Source organism: Zootoca vivipara, chromosome Z (assembly GCF_963506605.1).
Source record: "Zootoca vivipara chromosome Z, rZooViv1.1, whole genome shotgun sequence".
Lineage (NCBI taxonomy): Eukaryota > Metazoa > Chordata > Lepidosauria > Squamata > Lacertidae > Zootoca > Zootoca vivipara.
The window spans coordinates 2979914-3002503 of NC_083294.1; the positions used below are offsets into that span (position 1 = coordinate 2979914).

Sequence of the window (22590 nt, forward strand, 5' to 3'; positions counted from 1 at the left end):
CCGAGGGGCAAGATAGGGAAGTCTTGAGGGCCACATTTGGTTCACGGGCCAGAGTGTCCCCCAGCCCCACATACACTTTATAGCACTTTATTACCCATTAGGATGGGTCATATATATATATATATATATATATATATATATATATATATATATATATATGGCGTATGATATAAACATAGTCAAATTTCAAATTTGGGACAAATCGGTTAATATTTAGACCCTGCTCCTACAGATTGAAATTTAACATATTGAGAATAAAGGGAGTCAAATTCCTATGTTTTTATCACTCGTAGTGAGGCAAAATTTCATTTTCCGGGGGGGGGGGTTATGACCCACCCTATTACCCATTTCAAATATGCTCATCTAAATTTGGTCTTCCTTTTAAAAAAAGTAATGGAACTCAAACCTTTTGGCATCCTGATGTGACCCCGTGCTGTAAGCAAGTGACCTCCAACATTTTTTCTTTTTTTACCAGGGTCCCGCTGGAATTCGTGGATCCATAGGAGCGGGAGGTTCGAAAGGTCGCCGGGTAAGTTGTGGCTAAATTGGCAAAGTTTCCTTTGAGAATTTTCCCATTCATGCCCCAAAGAAGAAATTGCCATGGGGCACTGCATGCAGTCAAAATATTACTAAGAGAGGGCGGGAAATGGGGATAAGAGCTTTTGTGTGCGCATGTAGCAATTGGGTGGAATTGCTGAATCATTTGTGCCTTGTTGCTGGTCCTCAAAAAGGCCCCATGGCAGCTTACAACATTAAAACCAAAGGGAATATCCAGGTTTGTTTATTTATTTATTTATTTATTTATACCGCACCAATCTGGCTGGGTTTCCCCCGCCACTGTGGGCGGCTTCTAACAAATTCCAAAATACATTAAAATATCACTGATTAAAAACTTCCCTAAACAGAACTGCCTTTAGGTGTTTTCAAAATGTCAGGTAGTTGTTTATCTCCTTGACCTCCGATGGGAGGGAGGGTGTTCCACAGGGTGGGTGCCACTACCGAAAAGGCCCTCTGCCTGGTTCCCTGTAGCTTTGCTTCTCACAGTGAGGGAACCACCAGAAGGCCCTCGCCGCTGGACCTCAGTGTCCGGGCTGAACAATGGGGGTGGAGATGCTCCTTCAGGTATACTGGACTGAGGCCATTTAGGGCTTTCAAGGTCAGCACCAACACTTTGAATTGTGCTCGGAAACGTACTTGGAGCCAATGGAGGTCTCTTAGGACCGGTGTTATGTGGTCCCGGCGGCCACTCCCAGTCACCAGTCTAGCTGCCGCATTCTGGATTAATTGCAGTTTCCGGGTCACCTTCAAAGGTAGCCCCACGTAGAGTGCATTGCAGTAGTCCAAGTGGGAGATAACTAGAGCATGCACCACTCTGGTGAGTCTACGGGCAGGTAGGGTCTCATCCTGCGTACCAGAGGGAGCTGCCCTGGACACAGAATTAACCTGTGCCTCCATGGACAGCTATGAGTCCAGAATGATTCCCAGGCTGCGCACCTGGGCCTTCAGGGGCACAGTTATCCCATTCAGGACCAGGGAGTCCCCCACACCCGTCCGCCCCCTGTCCCCCCAAAACAGTCCTCCTGTCTTGTCAGGATTCAACCTCAATCTGTTAGCTGCCATCCATCCTCCAACTTCCTCCAGGCACTCACACAGGACCTTCACCGGTTCTGATTTGAAAGAGAGGTAGAGCTGGGTATCATCTGCATACTGATGAACACCCAGCCCAAACCCCCTGATGATCTCTCCCAGGGCTACATGTAGACGTTCAAAACCATGGGGGAGAGGACAGAACCCTGAGGCACCCCACAAGTGAGAGCCCAGGGGTCTGAACACTCATCCCCCACCACCACTTTCTGAACACGGCCCAGGAGGAAGGAGTGGAAACACTGTATAACGGTCCAGAAGGATGTTATGGTCGATGGTGTCAAAAGCCATTGAGAGATCCAGCAGGACTATGAAAGATAGATCATACCATGCTTTGAAACAGCTGTTTCTTGTGGAATCCCTCTGTCTTGTTGTAAGGCGGCTTCCTACACCCTTATGGAAGATTGACAGAGCACTCTCTCCCTAGCAGGCAATAGTAGCATTTCTTTGTAGGCTGTTGTTGTTAAGTCATTTAGTCGTGTCATACTCTTCGTGACCCCATGGACCAGAGCATGCCAGGCACTCCTGTCTTCCACTGCCTCCCGCAGTTTGGTCAAACTCATGTTGGTAGCTTCAAGAACACTGTCCAACCATCTCGTCCTCTGTCATCCCCTTCTCCTTGTGCCCTCCATCTTTCCCAACATCAGGGTCTTTTCCAGGGAGTCTTCTCTTCTCATGAGGTGGCCAAAGTATTGCAGCCTCAGCTCCAGGATCTGTCCTTCCAGTGAACACTCAGGGCTGATTTCCTTCAGAATGGAGAGGTTTGATCTTCTTGCAGTCCATGACACTCTCAAGAGTCTCCTCCAGCACCATAATTCAAAAGCATCAATTCTTCGGCGATCAGCCTTCTTGATGGTCCAGCTCTCACTTCCATACATCACTACTGGGGAAACCATAGCTTTAACTATACGGACCTTTGTTGGCAAGGTGATGTCTCTGCTTTTTAAGATGCTATCTAGGTTTGCCATTGCTTTTCTCCCAAGAAGCAGGGGTCTTTTAATTTCGTGACTGCTGTCACCATCTGCAGTGATCAAGGAGCCCAAGAAAGTAAAATCTCTCACTGCCTCCATTTCTTCCCCTTCTATTTGCCAGGAGGTGATGGGACCAGTGGCCATGATCTTGGTTTTTTTGATGTTGAGCTTCAGACCATCTTTTGCGCTCTCCTCTTTCACCCTCATTCAAAGGTTCTTTAATTCCTCCTCACTTTCTGCCATCAAGGTTGTGTCATCTGCATATCTGAGGTTGTTGATATTTCTTCCGGCAATCTTAATTCCGGTTTGGGATTCATCTAGTCAGCCTTTCGCATGATGAATTCTGCATATACCGTGTTTCCCCCTTTTTAAGACACCACATGGTGTCTTATTTTCAGCGGATGTCTTATTTTTATTATGTTTTTATGGTACCTATGGTTCTGGGCAGTGGGGCGGCAGGCCTCCTCGGCATGGCCAGGAAGAGGCCAGGCCGCTGGCTCGGCGCTCCGCCCGGTGATGCCTTTGTCGTGGTTTTTTTAATCTTTCTCCCACCACCACCCTGCCAACCGCCCCGAGGTTCCTGCTGCTTTATTTGGGGGGGGCGTGTTTCGCGAAATAAACACATGAGGATGAGGAGGGCTGAGGGATCCCGCCCGGCCTTAGACAGGCCACCCGCGCGCCTTCCACCCACCGCATGAGGCCGGCCTCCGGGGAATACGGGGCCCGGGCAAGGCAGCACCGAGAGCCCCCACGGCCACCGGGAGACGTGACGCAGCCGCCGCCCGCGCAGCCATCACCCTCGCCGCCGCGTCCCTTTCATGCCTCTTGCTCAAAGCGAGGCGCGGCGTTCACTGCGCTTGGAAGGAGCCGGGTGCCCATGGCTCATGCAGCAAGGGCCCTCCCGACTCCTTCCCAGGCGCCCCTTTCTCCTCCTCCTTGCCGGTTCCGGGCGGTGGGGTGGCAGGCAGGAAGAGGCCAGGCTGCTGCGGCGCTCTGAGCGTTCGGCGCTCTGCAAGGCGCTGCTGGGCGCTCCGAGCACTCGGCGCGGCAGAGCGCTCCGCTCTGCAGCCGCCGGTTCCGGGCGCTGGGGAGGCAGGCCTCCTCGCCGGGTGCTCCGGCGGCGCAGAAGGGTTCAGCAGCGCTACCGCCGCCGCCTGTTGCCACGGTCTCACAACACCGCTCTGCCTTGGGCCATGCAGCCCACGACGCTCCGGCGGCGCGGAAGGGGCCAGCAGCGCTCCTGCCACCGCCCGTCACTCCAGCCGTGCAGAAGCTCCCGCGGACCTCCCGCCGCCGCTCAGCCTTGGGCCATGCAGCCCCTAGGGGCGAGCAGTGGCCTCGCCTCCGCCTGGCCCGGCAGCAGCAGCAGCAGCAACAGCAACAGCAGCAGGAGGACAAGGACAGCGCTGCTGCTGGGTCCCGCTGCCTCAAGGCGAGCGGCGCTGCTGCGTGAAGGTATGGCTTATTTTCATTTTTATTGAACAAATGCTTTAAAAGCCTGCTATGGCTTACTTTCTGACTACGTATTAAAAAGGGGAAAACACGGTAAGTTAAATAAGCAGGGAGACAATATACAACCTTGTCGTACTCCTTTCCCAATTTTGAACCAATCAGTTGTTCCATATCCAGTTCTAACTGTAGCTTCTTGTCCCACATAGAGATTTCTCAGGAGACAGATGAGGTGATCAGGCACTCCCATTTCTTTAAGAACTTGCCAAAGTTTGCTGTGGTCGACACAGTCAAAGGCTTTTGCATAGTCAATGAAGCAGAAGTAGACGTTTTTCTGGAACTCTCTAGCTTTCTCCATAATCCAGCGCATGTTTGCTATTTGGTCTCTGGTTAAGCCCAATTGTTTAAACATGTGAAGAATGTCACCTGTAGCTTGGCCCTTAGTTCATTGTTCAGCCTCGATTTCATGAGCCCAATGATCCACAGTGACCCTAATTTAACAGCAGGGCCTCATGCTCGCCAGGGCAAATTAGATCTGGCCACCCAGAGCATGGAAAGAGCTCAACTCCTTCAGGACCCACCTTTTCGCTCTGCTAAAGTGACAAGTCCCGCTGGTCTTTCTAAAGCCTTTAACTGCCTTATTTCCACCTCATTAAAATAGCATTCTTATTTTTGAGAGAAACTGGTGGTTGGTTGGGAAAGCAGCTCTCCAAAATTAAGTGGCTCCGACAGCTTCTGGGGCGAGGGCAGCCGGGAAGCTTTGCCACTGGCGCCACGCCTCAACAGTTGCCTGCTTGGCTCAGCCTGAGCTGGGAAGGAAGGCAAATGGAGTGAACCCGGCACAATCTGGGGCCTTTTGGCAGAGGTAGCCCAATGCTGCAGTTGCAGAGAATTGGCTGCTACCCGTGTTTCTCCTAAAATAGAACGTAAAGGTAAAGGGGCCCCTGACCATCAGGTCCAGTCGTGTCCGACTCTGGGGTTGCGGTGCTCATCTCGCTCTATAGGCCAAGGGAGCCGGTGTTTGTCTGCAGACAGCTTCCGGGTCATGTAGCCAGCATGACAAAGCTGCTTCTGGCGAAACAGAGCAGCACACGGAAACGTCGTTTACCTTCCCGCCAGAGTAGTACCTATTTATCTACTTGCACTTTGACGTGGCTTTGAACTGCTAGGTGGGCAGGAGCTGGGACCACAAGGGCCATCCAGTCCAACCCCCTGCCAAGCAGGAAACACCATCACAGCATTCTTGACATAGGCCTGTCAGGCCTCTGCTTAAAGGACACGGTACTCCAGGTGAGGTCTGACCAGAGCAGAATACAGTGGTACTATTACTTCCCTTGATCTAGATGCTATACTCCTCTTGATGCAGCCCAGAATTGCATTGGCTTTTTAAGCTGCTGCATCACACTGCTGACTCATGTCAGGTTTGTGGTCTACCAAGACTCCTAGATCCTTTTCACATGTACTGCTCTCAAGCCAGGTGTCACCCATCCTCTATTTGTGCCTTTAATTTTTTTTGCCCAAGTGAAGTACTTTACATTTCTCCCTGTTAAAATTCATCTTGTTTGCTTTGGCCAAGTTGTCTAATCTAATCTGTTGTTCCATTTTGAGAAACATCAAGGCTTTAATCGACTGCCTGGAGAGCCGTTGAGTCTACAAGGTGGCCTATAAATTTCATTTCCTGCACTAAAGTAAACTGCAGGACTCTAAATACTAGCAAATCAGCTGTTTGATAAAAGAAAACGGTGTGGGACGAACAACCCAGCCTTTCTAGTCTAAACAAAGTTAGCTGCTCTCCTCTTATATCTGATTGTGAGGGGTTCTTCCAGAGAGCGGTTGCTATCCAAGCCAGCCAGAATCGGTGTTGACAGAACTATAGAACTATGGTGCAAGAACTATAACTTTAAGAATTGGTGCCCAAAGTTGCTTTTCTCCTCCTCCCTCCTCCTCCCTTTTCCCTCTAAAATGCGGGCTAGACAATGCTACCATTCAGTGGATTTGTAACTGGCTTACTGACCGAACCCAAAGGGTACTCATCCATGGCTCCTCCTCATCCTGGAGAGTAGTGACTAGTGGGGTGCCACAGGGTTCTGTCTCAGGCCCAGTTTTATTCAACATCTTTATCAATGACTTGGACATGGGCTTGAGGGCATCCTGAGCAAGTTTGCAGATGACACCAAATTGTCATCCTAGTCCTGTGCCCCTGAAGGACCAGGTCTGCAGCCCGGGAGTCGTTCTGGACTCACAGCTGTCCATGGAGGCGCAGGTCCATTCTGTGTCCAGGGCAGCTCCGTTTGGGAGGCAGGATGAGACCCTACCTGCCTGTGGACTGTCTCGCCAGAGTGGTGCATGGTCTGGTTATCTCCCGCTTGGACTACTGCAATGCGCTCTACGTGGGGCTACCTTTGAAGGTGACCCGGAAACTGCAACTAATCCAGAATGCGGCAGCTAGACTGGTGACTGGGAGTGGCTGCCGAGACCACATAACACCGCTCTTGAAAGACCTGCATTGGCTCCCAGTACGTTTCCGAGCACAATTCAAAGTGTTGGTATTGACCTTGAAAGCCCTAAATGGCCTTGGTCCAGTATACCTGAAGGAGCGTCTCCACCCTCACCGTTCAGCCCGGACGCTGAGATCCAGCGCCGAGGCCCTTCTGGCAGTTCCCTCACTGCGAGAACCAAAGCTACAGGGAACCAGGCAGAGGGCCTTCTTGGTGGTGGCACCCGCCCTATGGAACGCCCTCCCCTCAGAGGTCAAGGAGATAAACAACTACCTGACATTTAGAAAATACCTAAAGGCAGCCCTGTTTAGGGAAGTTTTTAATCTGTGATATTTTAATGTATTTTGGTATTTGTTGGATGCCGCCCAGAGTGGTGGAGGAAACCCAGCCAGGGTATAAATAAATAAATAAATAAATAAATAAATAAATAAATAAATAAATAATGTTTGATGCTGAACTGTTGGGTGGGGTATAAATTATTATTATTATTATTAGTAGTAGTAGTCGTAGTAGTAGTAGTAGTAGTATTTAACCTCCCACATGCCCAGTAAAATTGTTACAGGATGAGCAACACAGCTTTGCCCTAACCAAGCTCACCCTAATCGTCTCATGTGAACAAGCCTTTATTTTCGTCACCATTCTTTTCCTTTTTGCTTTGGTTTTGTGACGTTTCCGAGGGGCAGTCATTCCAGATTCTGTCCTCCTGGGCATGCCCTGTGTTTCTGATCCCACATCGAAGGACGTAATTCAAATCAGAGTGGAAATACAGTCATACAGCTTTTTTTGCCAGATGCATGTGGATTCTGTCGGTGTTTCATTTCAGTTTTGAAGGCAAGACTAATGGCTGATCTGGTTTCGATTGAGAATAACAATGGAGATTTGTAGGGGTCTCTGCTTCAATGTTTATAGTTATTAGATTGAGAAAACACCGTGTAAACCTCTGGGGGAGGGGACAGAAACGATCTTTATTTAGATGAATATTCCTCCTGATAGAAGAATATAATTTTGTTCTGATTTCGTTGACGCTTTCCCATTCCCTCTTAAGAAAAACACATTTTTGTTTTCTTTTTTGTTTAAAAAAACTAATACAGTGGTTCCTCGGTTGACAAACACAATGGGTTCCAGAAGTCTGTTCTTAACCTGAAGCGTACTTAACCTGAAGCGAACTTTCCCATTGAAAGGAAGGGAAAGTGGATTAATCCGTTCCAGACGGTCCGCGGAGTACTTAAACTGAAGCGTGCTTAACCTGAAGCGAACTTTCCCATTGAAAGTAATGGAAAGTAGATTAATCCGTTCCAGACGGGTCCGCTGAGTACTCAACATGAAGCGTACTTAACCCGAAGTATGAGTGTAATTGGTTCTGGAAGTCCGTACTAACCTGAAACGTACTTAACCTGAAGCGAACTTTCCCATTGAAAGGAAGGGAAAGTGGATTAATCCGTTCCAGACGGTCCTCGGAGTACTTAAACTGAAGCGTACTTAACCTGAAGTGAACTTTCCCATTGAAAGTAATGGAAAGTGCATTAATCCGTTCCAGACGGGTCCGCGGAGTACTCAACCTGAAGCATACTTAACTCGAGGTATGAGTGTAATTGGTTTTGGAAGTCCGTACTTAACCTGAAGCGTACTTAACCTGAAGCGAACTTTCCCTTTGAAAGTAATAGAAAGTGGATTAATCCGTTCCAGACGGGTCCGCGGAGTACTCAACCTGAAAATACTCAAACCGAGGCGTACTTAAACCGAGGTATGACTGTATAGGAAGTCTATTTTTGTTCCATTCTTCACAAATACCTTCCCCGCCCCCTCTTGGATGAGTCCCAGATTTTCAGCCAAATGATTTAATCTAAGGATTAATTTTAAACACATCCCAAAGACTGCTCATGCCCTCTGCACATGCACCAAAGCCTCTCTGGAATTAAGGCCATATGTGTTGGGGTTCAGGATTAGGTTTCCCAGTTGGATGCAAATCTGGGCCACTTCAGGAATGTGGAACTTGTGACCTTTCAGATCATAGAATCATAGAGTTGGAAGAGACCACCAGGGCCATCCAGTCCAACCCCCTGCCAAGCAGGAAACACCATCAAAGCATTCCTGACATAGGCCTGTCAAGCCTTTGCTTAAAGACCTCCAAAGAAGGAGACTCCACCACACTCATTGGCAGCAAATTCCACTGTCAAACAGCTCTTACTGTCAGGAAGTTCTTCCTAATGTTTATTCAGCTGAGTCTCTCATGATCATACCTGGGGCTACAGCTGATGGGAGCCAGAGTCCCAACAACATCTGAAGTGACCACAGCTCCCCCACTCCTCGTCCGTGTTGTCAATCTGCCCATTTCTGGGGAGAGAATCCATCGCTTTCATCAGTTTCTCCAAGGAATCCATGACCCAATAAAAGTTGAGAATGACTGGACTTGAACATTTTATGCAATTTCCATTTGGCCTCCTCTCCTCTGGCCTTTTGGCAGTCCTGAACCATTCATTTATTTTCTACTCAGCTTTTTATAGACTGTGTTGCTGGTTCTCATTTATATAATTTTTATCAGATGCTAGTTTTATTACATGCTATCTTATTCCATTGTTGTCTTATGTTTTCAAAGTTCTCCTTGCGAGCCTCTTCCTGTGATGGCTAGGGTGGTCATGTGTCCTGCTTTGCAGAGGACAGTCTTCTGTTTGAAACCATCTGTCTGAAAGACTCTCCTCCAGCCATGTGTTGTGTAAAGATAACAGGGTCATTCCCAACTACGTTCTGTTCAGAGTAGACCCACTGAATTAATGAACCCAAGTTGGTTATGGCCATTTGTTTCAATAGATTATATCCAACACTAGCCCTACTCAAAGTAGGCCTATTGAAGTTAATATCTGTGACCAACTTATGTCCATTAATTTCAGTCTGCTCTGACTAGGACTTAGTTGGATACAACTCAATGAGCCTACCCTGAGTATAGAATCATAGAATCCTAGAGTTGGAAGAGACCACAAGGGCCATCCAGTTCAACCCCCTGCCAAGCATGAAACACCATCAAAATGTTCTTTGACATATGCCTGTCAAGCCTCTGCTTAAAGACCTCCAAAGAAGGAGACTCCACCACACTCCTTGGCAGCAAATTCCACTGTCGAACAGCTCTTACTGTCAGGAAGTTCTTCCTAAGGTTTAGGTGGAAGCTTCTTTCCTGTAGTTTGAATCCATGGCTCCGTGTCCGCTTCTCTGGAGCAGCAGAAAACAACCTTTCACCCTCCTCTATATGACATCCTTTGATATATTTGAACATGGCTATCATATCACCCCTTAACCTTCTCTTCTCCAGGCCAAACATACCCAGCTCCCTAAGCCGTTCCTCATAAGGCATCGTTTCCAGGCCTTTGACCATTTTGGTTGCTCTCCTCTGGACACGTTCCAGCTTGTCTGTATCCTTGAACTATGGTGCCCAGAACTGGACACAGTACTCCAGGTGAGGTCTGACCAGAGCAGAATACAGTGGTCCTATTACTTCCCTAGATCTAGATGCTATACTCCTATTGATGCAGCCCAGAATTGTATTGGCTTTTTGAGCTGCTGCATCACACTGTTGACTCATGTCAAGTTTGTGGTCTACCAAGACTCCTAGATCCTTTTCACATGTACTGCTCTCAAGCCAGGTGTCTCCCATCCTTTCCCTCTGTGACAGATTGCTGGATTCCCCTGATATATGAGAACCAGTTATCTGAAAGGGATAGGGGTAGGCAGCTTCAGATTTTGTGTGACAGGAGATAGCTGCTCCCCCACCATCTGGAGCCAAGTCATCAGTCCCACCTGCCAGTTAAAACAAACCAAGAAGTAAATAAAGTGCAGGATCTCTGCATTTACAACTGCCTCCTGTCCACTAAGCTTCCAGCTATTTGGGCTCCTGGTGTGATCTTGCCGTCACAGATTGGCCAGCAATTCCTGCCTTGCTTTGAAACAAAGAAATAACTGCTGTAGCAGTTTGGCTGTCTTCCCCGCTGCACACTTTAGGCACTTACACTACCGCTCTGTGTGACTCTTCCTCTCTCTCATGTTGTTGTTTAGTCGTTTAGTCGTGTCCGACTCTTCGTGACCCCATGGACCAGAGCACGCCAGGCACTCCTGTCTTGCACTGCCTCCCGCAGTTTGGTCAAACTCATGTTTGTAGCTTCGAGAACACTGTCCAACCATCTCGTCCTCTGTCGTCCCCTTCTCCTAGTGCCCTCCATCTTTCCCAACATCAGGGTCTTTTCCAAGGATTCTTCTCTTCTCATGAGGTGGCCAAACCATTGGAGCCTCAGCTTCAGGATCTGTCCTTCCAGTGAGCACTCAGGGCTGATTTCCTTCAGAATGGATAGGTTTGATCTTCTTGCAGTCCAAGGGACTCTCAAGAGTCTCCTCCAGCTCCAAAATTCAAAAGCATCAATTCTTCAGCGATCAGCCTTCTTGATGGTCCAGCTCTCACTTCCATACAACACTACTGGGAAAACCATAGCTTGAACTAGACCAGTGATGGCGAACCTACGACACGCATGTCAGACATGACACACAGAGCCCTCACTGCTGGCACACGCCCCATCATCCCATTCACGCTGTTGTTTCTTTCCCCCCATTTGTTCTCCCGCTCCTCCTCACGCTAGAGCTTGTCTCCGCTGTTAAAACCCGGATCCTTTTTTGTTGTTGTTGTTGCTGCTGGTGGCCAGAGATTGGTTTTTCAACCCTTTCTGTGCTGTTTTTCTGGCGCTTTGGCAGGCGATGATTGGGTGTAACAGTGTTTGTTTTTTAACCCGTTCTGTGCTGGGTGTTTTGTTTTGTTTTTTGCGCTTTGGCAGACTATATCGGTGCTGCGTGTTAGTTCCTGCGAAGGTATTAATCGTCATTCATTTCTGTTCTCTTTCTCCCCCCAAAGTGCAGCAGCTTTGGAGCATTCCCCCAAAAGCAAAGCAACTTTTGCACACACACCCCAAAAAAACCTCCAAAACTTTGGTCAGCAGCTCTCCCAAAAAAGCTCAACAACTCTGGGCACTTTGTGATAAATAAGGGGTTTTTGGTTTGGTTTGGTTAAATAATTAGTTTTTGGTTTATTAAATACAGTTATATATTACAATTATACATTTTTGTTATTTAAACTATAAATATCGCGAAATTATGTTTTTGATTTTTTTTCTCGAAGTGACACACCACCCAAGTTATGCTCAGTTTTTTGGCGAATTTTGACACACCAAGCTCAAAAGGTTGCCCATTACTGAACTAGACGGACCTTTGTAGGCAAGCCTTCTTGATGGTCCAGCTCTCACTTCCATACATCACTACTGGGAAAACCATAGCTTGAACTATACGGACCTTTGTCGGCAAGGTGATGTCTCTGCTTTTTAAGATGCTGTCTAGGTTTGTCATTGCTTTTCTCCCAAGAAGCAGGCGTCTTTTAATTTCATGACTGCTGTCACCATCTGCAGTGATCAAGGAGCCCAAGAAAGTCAAATCTCTCACTGCCTCCATTTCTTCCCCTTCTCTTTGCCAGGAGGTGATGGGACCAGTGGCCATGATCTTGGTTTTTTTGATGTTGAGCTTCAGACCATCTTTTGCGCTCTCCTCTTTCACCCTCATTCAAAGGTTCTTTAATTCCTCCTCACTTTCTGCCATCAAGGTTGTGTTATCTGCATATCTGAGGTTGTTGATATTTCTTCCAGCAATCTTAATTCCGGCTTGGGATTCATCTGGTCCAGCCTTTCGCACGATGAATTCTGCATATAAGTTAAATAAGCAGGGAGACAATATACAACCTTGTTGTACTCCTTTCCCAATTTTGAACCAATCAATTGTTCCATATCCAGTTCTAACTGTAGCTTCTTGTCCCACATAGAGATTTCTCAGGAGACAGATGAGGTGATCAGGCACTCCCATTTCTTTAAGAACTTGCCATAGTTTGCTGTGGTCGGCACAGTCAAAGGCTTTTGCATAGTCAATGAAGCAGAAGTAGATGTTTTTCTGGAACTCTCTAGCTTTCTCCATAATCCAGCGCATGTTTGGTCTCTGGTTCCTCTGCCCCTTCAAAATCCAGCTTTTACTTCTGGGAGTTCTTGGTCCACATACTGCCTAAACATGTTTATCCTAAATGTATATGTCTGTAAAATAAATAAAAATGATATGGCAAAGAGAGAGAGAGAGAGAGACCTTCTGTTCATTCCTCATGTACAACTTTCTTCTTTCTTTCCCCCGTCCCCACTTTTTAAAATGTTGTATATTTATGTATATTCATCTGTGCCTGTGTTTGTTTTTCCCTAGGGTGCTCGAGGTCTTGATGGACCAGTGGGCGAACCAGGGCAGCAAGGTGCTAAGGTGAGCCCCCCCCCCAGCTCCGGAGACTGTTAGTTGTGGCTCGATTGTTTTGGGGCATGTTATGAACTTTGTCCATTGCACTGCGGTGACCCATGATATTCTTGGTGCCCCATGATATTCTTGTAAAGATGTTGGTAAAATGTGGGCTAGACAATGCTACCATTCAGTGGATTTGTAACTGGCCGGCTGACCGAACCCAAAGGGTGCTCATCAATGGCCCCTCCTCATCCTGGAGAGTAGTGACTGTCTTGGGCCCAGTCTTCTTCAACATCTTTATCAATGACTTGGATGATGGGCTTGAGCGCATCCTGATCAAGTTTGCAGATGACACCAATTTGGGAGGGGTGGCTAATACCCCAGAGGACAGGATCACACTTCAAAATGACCTTAACAGATTAGACAACTTCTTTCTAACAGGGCCTTCCAGGACATCCAGGGAAACAGGGACCAGATGGGCAACAGGTAAGTTGGTTGAACTTTGGAGTGTCTGAAAGAGATGAAGATTGGGGAAGATTGTGGTTAGCAACTGGTGTAGGTTTTCCTTTGCTTTGCTTTTCAAAAATGGTTAAAATAGAGGAAGGACCAGCCTTCAACACAGGAATTCTGGAACCTGGAGTGTTCTATGTATTGCTGGACTATAACTCCCCTTACCACTGTCCCCTCGGCTACAGGGCTGGCGCGCCCATTTAGACAAACTAGGCAGCTGCCTAGGGCACCAAAATGGAGGGGGCACTGGCCAGCCTGCCCGCCGCCCTCTGGTGCTGACTGGGGCCGCCTCCACTGCGCCTGTCACCTGTTGAGCGGCTTCAGGCCGCTATCCCGAGGCACGCGCGTGCCTCCGGAGATCGTCCTGAAGCCGCTCAACAGGTGACAGGCGCAGTGGAGGCGGCCCCAGGCTCGCATTTCCCACACGAAGCTCAAGAGGCGTGCGAGCCTGGGGCCACCTCGCCGTGCCTCTCAGCTGTTTTTAATTTTAATTTCAACTTTATTTTTTATATTTTCTACTTTTTATTTTTTCTATTTTTATTCTTATTTTTTATTTTCTCTAATTTTTATTTTTATTTTTTTCTATCTTATATTTTCTATTTTTATTTATTTATTATTATTTTTAATGGGGGGGCGCGCCAGAAAGTGATCTCGCCTAGGGCGCAAAAAAAACCTAGCACTGGCCCTGCTCCCCTACATTGGTTGGGGCTAGTGGGATCTGGAGTCCAGCAACATCTGGAGGGCCACAGATCTTCCAGCCTTTCTCTGAACAGCCATCCCACCCGGATGTTCCCTGAAGTGTAGTAAGCATCCTTTATGAAGGGGGTGGAGATGCTCCTTCAGGTATACTGGACCTTTAAATCCCTAAACGGCCTCGGTCCAGTATACCTGAAGGAGCGTCTCCACCCCCATCGTTCTGCCCGGACACTGAGTGCCAGCGCCCAGGGCCTTCTGGTGGTTCCCTCGCTGCGAGAAGCGAAGCTACAGAGAACCAGGCAGAGGGCCTTCTCGGTAGTGGCACCCGCCCTGTGGAACGCCCTCCCATTAAACGGCCTCGGTCCAGTATACCTGAAGGAGTGTCTCCAACCCCCATCGTTCTGCCCGGACACTGAGTGCCAGCGCCCAGGGCCTTCTGGTGGTTCCCTCGCTGCGAGAAGCGAAGCTACAGGGAACCAGGCAGAGGGCCTTCTCGGTGGTGGCACCCGCCCTGTGGAATGCCCTCCCATTAGATGTCAAAGAGAAAAACAAGTACCAAATGTTTAGAAGGCATCTCAAGGCAGCCCTGTTTAGGGAAGCTTTTAATGTTTGATGGATTTCTGTATTTTAACATTTTGTTGGAAGCCGCCCAGAGTGGCTGGGGGAACCTGGCCAGATGGCCGGGGTATAAATAATATATTATTATTATTATTATTATTATTATTATTATTATTATTATTTATCTTCCGCTGTGCTTTTGCTGCCAGCTTACCAAGACATGATTTTGTTTGGATTCATACTCATAACTGTATATGTGTTTTCAGGGAAAGATGGGAGAGACTGGTGCGATGGGATCTCGTGGCTTCCCTGTAAGTTTATGCTGCGTCCTGTTTTATAGCAAACTTATATGTGTGTTTTTTCCTTAATAATTTTAATAATTTTATCTGTTTATTTTGAGATGGATGCACAAGAAGCATCTCAGCAATTTATGGAAAGTAAAGTTCAAAATGACCTTAACAGATTAGACAACTGGGCCAAAGCAAACAAGATGAATTTGAACAGGGAGAAATGTAAAGTACTACACTTGGGCAAAAAAAAAAATGAAAGGATGGGTGACACCTGGCTTGAGAGCAGTGCATGTGAAAAAGATCTAGGAGTCTTGGTAGACCACAAACTTGACATGAGTCAACAGTGTGATGCAGCAGCTAAAAGAAGCCAATGATATTCTTGGAAAGAAGCTGGTAGAATGCGGGCTAAACAATGCTACCATTCAGTGGATTTGGAACTGGCCGGCTGACCGAACCCAAGATTTCCTGCTTGGCAGGGGGTTGAACTGGATGGCCCTTGTGGTCTCTTCCAACTCTAGGATTCTATGATTCTACTTGCTGACCCGGCCACGCGTTGCTGTCAGCCATATGTCAAGAATGCTCTGGTGGTGTTTCCTGCTTGGCAGGGGGTTGGGCTGCATGGCCTTTGTGGTCTCTTCCAACTCTATGATTCTATGATTCACTAGGGGCGAGGAATATTTATGGGCCTTGCTGTCCTTGGACTCATCAACTCCAGCCAGCACGGCCAAAGGTCCGGGATGACATGGTTCCTGTCTGGAGGGCCACGGGTTCCCCTTCCCCCAGGGGATTATGAGTTGATGTTTGCTTTGTTTTTTCCTAAATTGAGCAATATATCTGCCCTGATAGAATATCTAACAGGTTAAATTAAATGTCTTCATTGGCCTTACCATTTCTCTGGAATTGGGTCAGTTGTCATCCCAGAGAGTGAGGCACTAGGTCATTTCTCCGTCCTAGTTCTGAATCACCTCCTTGCTCCTTTTATGAAGTATTTGCAAGGTGCTAATTTGCAAGGGACCCAGGTGGCGCTGTGGTTAAACCACTGAGCCTAGGGCTTGCTGATCAGAAGGTCGGTGGTTCGAATCCCTGTGACGGGGTGAGCTCCCGTTGCTTGGTCCCAGCTCCTGCCAACCTAGCAGTTCGAAAGCACGTCAAAGTGCAAGTAGATAAATAGGAACCGCTACAGCGGGAAGGTAAACGGTGTTTCCATGTGCTGCTCTGGTTTGCCAGAAGCGGCTTTGTCATGCTGGCCACATGACCTGGAAGCTATACGCCGGCTCCCTCGGCCAATAATGCGAGATGAGCGCGCAACCCCAGAGTCGGTCACGACTGGACCTAATGGTCAGGGGTCCCTTTACCTTTACCTTTTAATGAGTGACTAGGGACGCAGGTGGTGCTGTGTGTTAAACCACAGAGCCTAGGGCTTGCTGATCAGAAGGTCGGCGGTTCGAATCCCTGCGATGGGGTGAGCTCCCGTTGCTCGGTCCTAGCTCCAGCCAACCTAGCAGTTTGAAAGCACGTCAAAGTGCAACTAGATAAATAGGGACCGCTTGTGGGTTAAACCACAGAGCCTAGGGCTTGCTGATCAGAAGGTCGGCGGTTCGAATCCCTGCGAAGGGGTGAGCTCCCATTGCTCGGTCCCAGCTCCTGCCAACCTAGCAGTTTGAAAGCACGTCAAAGTGCAAGTAGATAAATAGGAACCGCTCCAAGCGGGAAGGTAAACGGCGTTTCCATGCGCTGCTCTGGTTCGCCAGAAACGGCTTTGTCATGCTGGCCACATGACCTGGAAGCTGTACGCCAGCTCCCTCGGCCAATAATGCAAGATGAGTGCCGCAACCCCAGAGTTGGTCACAACTGGACCTAATGGTCAGGGGTCCCTTTACCTTTAATGAGTGATTAAGAGGTGTGAAAAATTGCACTCCAACCTTGAACTCTGAACTTTTTGTTGTCCTACTTTATTCCAGGGTATCCAAGGACCTTCTGGCCCCCAAGGAGCTAAAGGGCCTTCAGGAGACCCGGCAAGTACCCATTCATCCCAGGCAACAACAAATCTAAACTTTCTTTCTAATGGGAAACAGACTAGAGCGGGCTGCTTCTGGGGAGAGAGTTCCATAAAAACCACTTCCGCGCCTGCATCAGAGGTGGTGTTGTGGGCATCATGCACTGAACACTCGCGTCGGGGCTGAGAGCTTTCACGATTGAGGAGGGGGGTTTCCCGCCTACGTCAGACTGGAGCCGACCGATTCGGTCGGCTGGGGGCTAAGCGGTCCCAGCGGGGTTAGCATCGGGCACCGGCAGCCCGGCCGCGTTGGCGGCCACATCCAAGGCGGTTAGAATCGCCGAGAGCGCCGTGACAGCAGCTAGCTCACCAGCCGCTGAAGAAGCAGCTGAGGGGGCTGGATAAATTCTCCTGCTGGCTATGTAAATCCTCCAAAGGCTTCGGCATGAGTGGCGGAGGAGCGGCAGCCACAGGAGATTCAGAGCGAGAGGCACGGTCCCTGCTCCACTCGCCCGCGGCTAACAGCTGAGTCGCGGCTCTCGCAACAGCTCTCCCAAAAGCGCTGAAACTTTGTGCGGTCCCGGCGCTAGCAACTAGGCAACTCCACACCGCTTGGTGCAGTCTTGGGTAATGGGTATCCGTAACACTATCTTGAGTGTCCCTATGGCTGAACCCATTTAAGAGTTCCATAATAGCAGAGCCACCGACACAACGTTCTCCTCCTGAACAGAGCATCCATGATCCAAGGCAGCCTACCTCTGAATACCAGTTGCTGAGACATGGGGAAGGTAGAACAGGTAGCATCCTTTAAATACCTGGGTATAACCTTCCAGGGAAGGGGCTCTTGTGGCGCTATCAGATTAAAAATACTATTGCCGGTGCGGAAAGATCTACCAAAGCGCTAATAATATTTTTCTACGGGAAAGGGGGCCAACACATACCGGCAGCCTCCCAGGTCTTTGCTGCAAAAATACTATCACAATTGTTATATGGATGCCATTCCAAATTCACACCTACGGTATTATTATTTATTATTTATTTATTTATACCCCGCCCATCTGGCTGGGTTTTCCCGGCCACTCTGGGCGGCTTTCAACAAATATAAAAATACATTAAAATATCACAGATTAAAAACTTCCCTAAACAGGGCTGCCTTTAGGTGTTTTCTATTTATTTATTTATAATAATTTTTATTAATTTTACACAATAAAGCAAGACATACATAACATATTCTCCCCCTTCTTCTACCACCCCCCACGAGCCCCCTCCTGCCACGAGAGAGTCCCATGCAAAGTGGATAGTTTAAGGTGGTCCATTTTATAATTGGGTTTGTCCCCTCCTCCCTCTCTCCCCCCAGAGCCCCCTGATTTAAAAGAGAGATAGAGTTGGGTATCGTCCGCATACTGATGAACACCCAGCCCAAACCCCCTGATGATCTCTCCCAGCGGCTTCATATAGATGTTAAAAAGCATGGGGGAGAGGACGGAACCTAATTACGGAACCTAATTACGACATGAAAATTTTTTTATTGAAAATGCAAAACAGGTGGTATCTAACCCCGGACAAATTGGCAAAGATGTATCCAGGAGTTAGTAACCAATGTTGGAGATGCCATAGAGAAATCGGCTCCTATATCCACATGTGGTGGAAATGTAAAAACATCAAAGTGTTCTGGGAAGAAGTATATAGAGAATTGAAGAAAACGTTAAAATATTCTTTTAAGAAAAATCCGGAGATTTTCCTCCTAGGCATGTTGGGAGATGATATTAAACCAAAAGACAGATGTTTAGTAAGTTACTCCACAGCGGCAGCTAGATTATTGATAGCTAAAGATTGGAAATCTAAAAAAAAAAATACCAAATAAGGAGGATTGGCAGACCAAATTATTGATGTATTATAATATGGCAATAAAATATGAAGAGGTTAAAGGGATAAAGAAAGAAGAGAGTGGAAAAAATTGGAAATCATTTATAGACTACATTAAGTGCCAGGTGGAAAAGTCCAATCTCTTCCCGAAATATTAAATGCTCAAATAAATGAAAGAGGGAAAAGAGAGAAAAGATAAGGGAAGAAAAAGTGATGAAATATGAACGAATGAAAATTTAAAAAGGTCAAACTCAATGTTTTCTCTTAAATAAATAAATCTTGCAGAAAATAATAGTATGCAACTATTATTGCTCTACATAAAACCTAAAATTTAGGCTTATTAGTTCACAATTTAACATCCTGAGAATTAAATGAGTCAAATTCCTACGTTTTTATCACTCGCAGTGAGGCAAAATTTCAATCTGTAGGAGCAGGGTCTAAATATTAACCGATTTGTCCCAATTTTGAAATTTGACTATGTTTATACCATACGCCTGAGATAAGACAAAGGGAGGGAACATTTTCGTTGTTTTTTTTTTCCATGACCCACCCTTTTGGGTATCTGTAACACTATCTTGAGTGTCCATACTCGCTGAGCCCATTTAAGAGTTCCATAATAGCAGAGCCACCAACACAATGTTCTCCTCCTGAACAGAGCATCCATGATCCAAGGCAGCCTCCATCTGAATACCAGTTGCTGGGACATGGGGAAGGGAGAGGAATGGTTCAATAATTCCGTGAAACAGGGGGAGAGGACTTTGCGTTCAGCTTGTGGGGACCAGATGAACCTTTGATCCATTCGAGCAGAGCTCTTCTGACTGTTCTTAGAAGCGGCTCATATACCGTATATTCCGGCGTATAAGACGACCCTCAACTTTTCCAGTTAAAATATACAGTGGTACCTCTACTTACGAATAACTCTACTTACGAATGTTTCTATTTACGAACGGAGCTCCGGCCGCCATCTAGGATTTTTTTCTACTTACGAATTTTTAGATAGGGTTGCTTCGACTTACGATTTTTTTCTATCAATGCATTCCTGTGGGATTCGACTTACAAGTTTTTTCGACTTACAAATGTGCATTCGGAACGCATTAAATTCATAAGTAGAGGTACCACTGTATAAAATTGAACCCAAGCTTTAGTCACATATATACAACATTCTATAGGATCATCATATATACAACATTCTATAGGATCATAAAACACATAAGGAAGCTTTTTTCTAGCTGCAGTAACAGTATAGACAACGCTAGAGGGCGATCTTTTGCTACCTCTCCTATAGGTTCTTTTCCCAGCATGCCGGCAGGGTCTGCTGGCTGAATTTTGAGGTCCCCAAAAGGGGCTTTTACCTTGCGCAGGTGTGACATTTGTATAGCCTATGTTGCTAAGAACACTCCCCATTGTGGAATGTGGTGTTGTGTCCAAATTTGATACAAAACATATACCCTCTTATTTTAAGACATACCCATAAAATAAGCCATAGCAGGATTTTTAAGCATTCAAGGAATATAAGCCATACCCCGAAAATAAGACATAGTGATAGGCGCAGCAGCAATGCCGGCCGCGGCAGGAGGAGGAGGAAAAAAATAAGACATCCCTTGAAAATGAGCCATAGTGGGTTTTTTTGAGGAAAAAATATATATAAGACGTGTCTTATAATATGAGAAACACTGTACAGTGGAACCTCGGTTTATGAACACCTCAATTTACGAATTTTCGGTTTACGAACGCATTTAATTGGTAAGTAGAGGTACCACTGTAGAGTTTGGGATATACTCGCCGTATAAGAAATACAACCCAGCGTATAAGACGACCCCCGACTTTGGAGAAAATTTCCCTGGGTTAAAACGTAGTCTTATACGCAGGAATATACAGTACCTAGGACCCAGGTGGCGCTGTGGGTTAAACCACAGAGTCTAGGGCTTGCTGATCAGAAGGTCGGCGGTTCGAATCCCTGAAACGGGGTGAGCTCCTGTTGCTCGGTCCCAGCTCCTGCCCACCTAGCAGTTCGAAAGCTCGTCAAAGTGCAAGTAGATAAATAGGGACCGCTCCGGCGGGAAGGTAAACGGCGTTTCCATGCGCTGCTCTGGTTCGCCAGAAGCAGCTTTGTCATGCTGGCCACATGACCCGGAAGCTGTCTGTGGACAAACGCCGGCTCCCTTGGCCTATAGAGCGAGATGAGCGCCGCAACCCCAGAGTCGGACACGACTGGACCTGATGGTCAGGGGGGCCCCTTTACCTTTATCTTGACATTCCCAAATCCATAACAATATGCAGCCTATAGGAGACTTTGGATGTGGTGATGACCACCACAAAACAAGAATTACAGCGGTACCTTGGGTTCTCAAACTTAAACTGTTCCAGAAGTCCGTTCCAAAACCAAAGCGTTCCCAAACAAAGGTGCGCTCTCCCATAGAAAGTCATGCAAAACGGATTAATCTGTTCCAGACTTTTAAAATGACACCCAGCTCTACCTCTCTTTTAAATCAGAACCAGTGAAGGCACTGAATGTCCTGTGTGAGTGTCTGGGGGCAGTTGGAGGATGGATGGCGGCTAACAGATTGAGGTTGAATCCTGACAATACAGAAGTGCTGTTTTGGGGGGACAGGAGGCGGGCAGGTGTCGAGGACTCTCTGGTCTTGAATGGGGTAACTGTACCCCTGAAGGACCAGGTGCGCAGCCTGGGAGTCATTTTGGACTCACAGCTGTCCATGGAGGCGCAGGTCAATTCTGTACCCAGGGCAGCTGTCTATCAGCTCCATCTGGTACGCAGGCTGAGACCCTACCTGCCCACAGACTGTCTCACCAGAGTGGTGCATGCTCTGGTTATCTCTCGCTTGGACTACTGCAATGCACTCTACGTGGGGCTACCTTTGAAGGTGACCCGGAAACTACAACTAATCCAGAATGCGGCAGCTAGACTGGTGATTGGGAGCAGCCGCCGAGGCCACATAATACCGGTCTTGAAAGACCTACATTGGCTCCCAATACATTTCCGAGCACAATTCAAAGTGTTGGTGCTGACCTTGAAAGCCCTAAATGGCCTCGGTCCTGTATACCTGAAAGAGCATCTCCACCCCTATTGTTTAGCCCGGACACTAAGATCCAGCACCGAGGGCCTTCTGGCGGTTCCCTCACTGTGAGAAGCAAAGCTACAGGGAACCAGGCAGAGGGTCTTTTCGGTAGTGGCGCCCGCCCTGTGGAATGCCCTCCCATCGGAGGTCAGAGAGATAAACAACTACCTGACATTTAGAAAACACCCAAAGGCAGCCCTGTTTAGGGAAGTTTTGAATCTGTGATATTTTAATGTATTTTGGTACAGTGGTACCTCGACTTAGGAACGACTCGACAACAAATTTTTCGACTTACGAATGGAGGTAATGGCCGCGGGCTTACGAATGTCTCAACATCCAGAAAAAAACCCGCAGTGGTTTTAGATAGGGTTGCTTCGACTTACGAATTTTTCCATTTTCAATGTATTCCTATGGGAAATCGCATTTCCAATGGCGTTTTTCGACTTACGAATTTTTCGACTTACGAAGGTGCCTTCAGAACGGATTAAATTCGTAAGTCGAGGCACCACTTTATTTGCTGGAAGCTGCCCAGAGTGGCCGGGGAACCCCAGCCAGATGGGCGGGGTATAAATAATAATAATAATAATAATAATAATAATAATAATAATAATAATAATAATAATTTATTTATACCCCGCCCATCTGGCCGGGTTTCCCCAGCCACTCTGGGCGGCTTCCAACAGAGACATTAAAATACACTAATTTGTTAAACATTAAAAGCCTCCCTAAACAGGGCTGCCT

General features: G+C 47.3%; 1 protein-coding gene across 2 annotated transcripts in view; it reads left to right on the forward strand.

The window, feature by feature from the left end:
• The window catches only part of LOC118084239 (collagen alpha-1(XXVII) chain), a 267599-nt gene that overhangs the window by 161862 nt on the left and 83147 nt on the right, over nt 1-22590 (forward strand). For both annotated transcript variants that reach the window (XM_060270658.1, XM_060270659.1), the window contains exons 28-32: nt 476-529; nt 12827-12880; nt 13298-13342; nt 14887-14931; nt 16872-16925. In XM_060270658.1, the coding sequence (XP_060126641.1) occupies nt 476-529; nt 12827-12880; nt 13298-13342; nt 14887-14931; nt 16872-16925 (252 nt within the window). The remainder of the gene's footprint in view (nt 1-475; nt 530-12826; nt 12881-13297; nt 13343-14886; nt 14932-16871; nt 16926-22590) is intronic.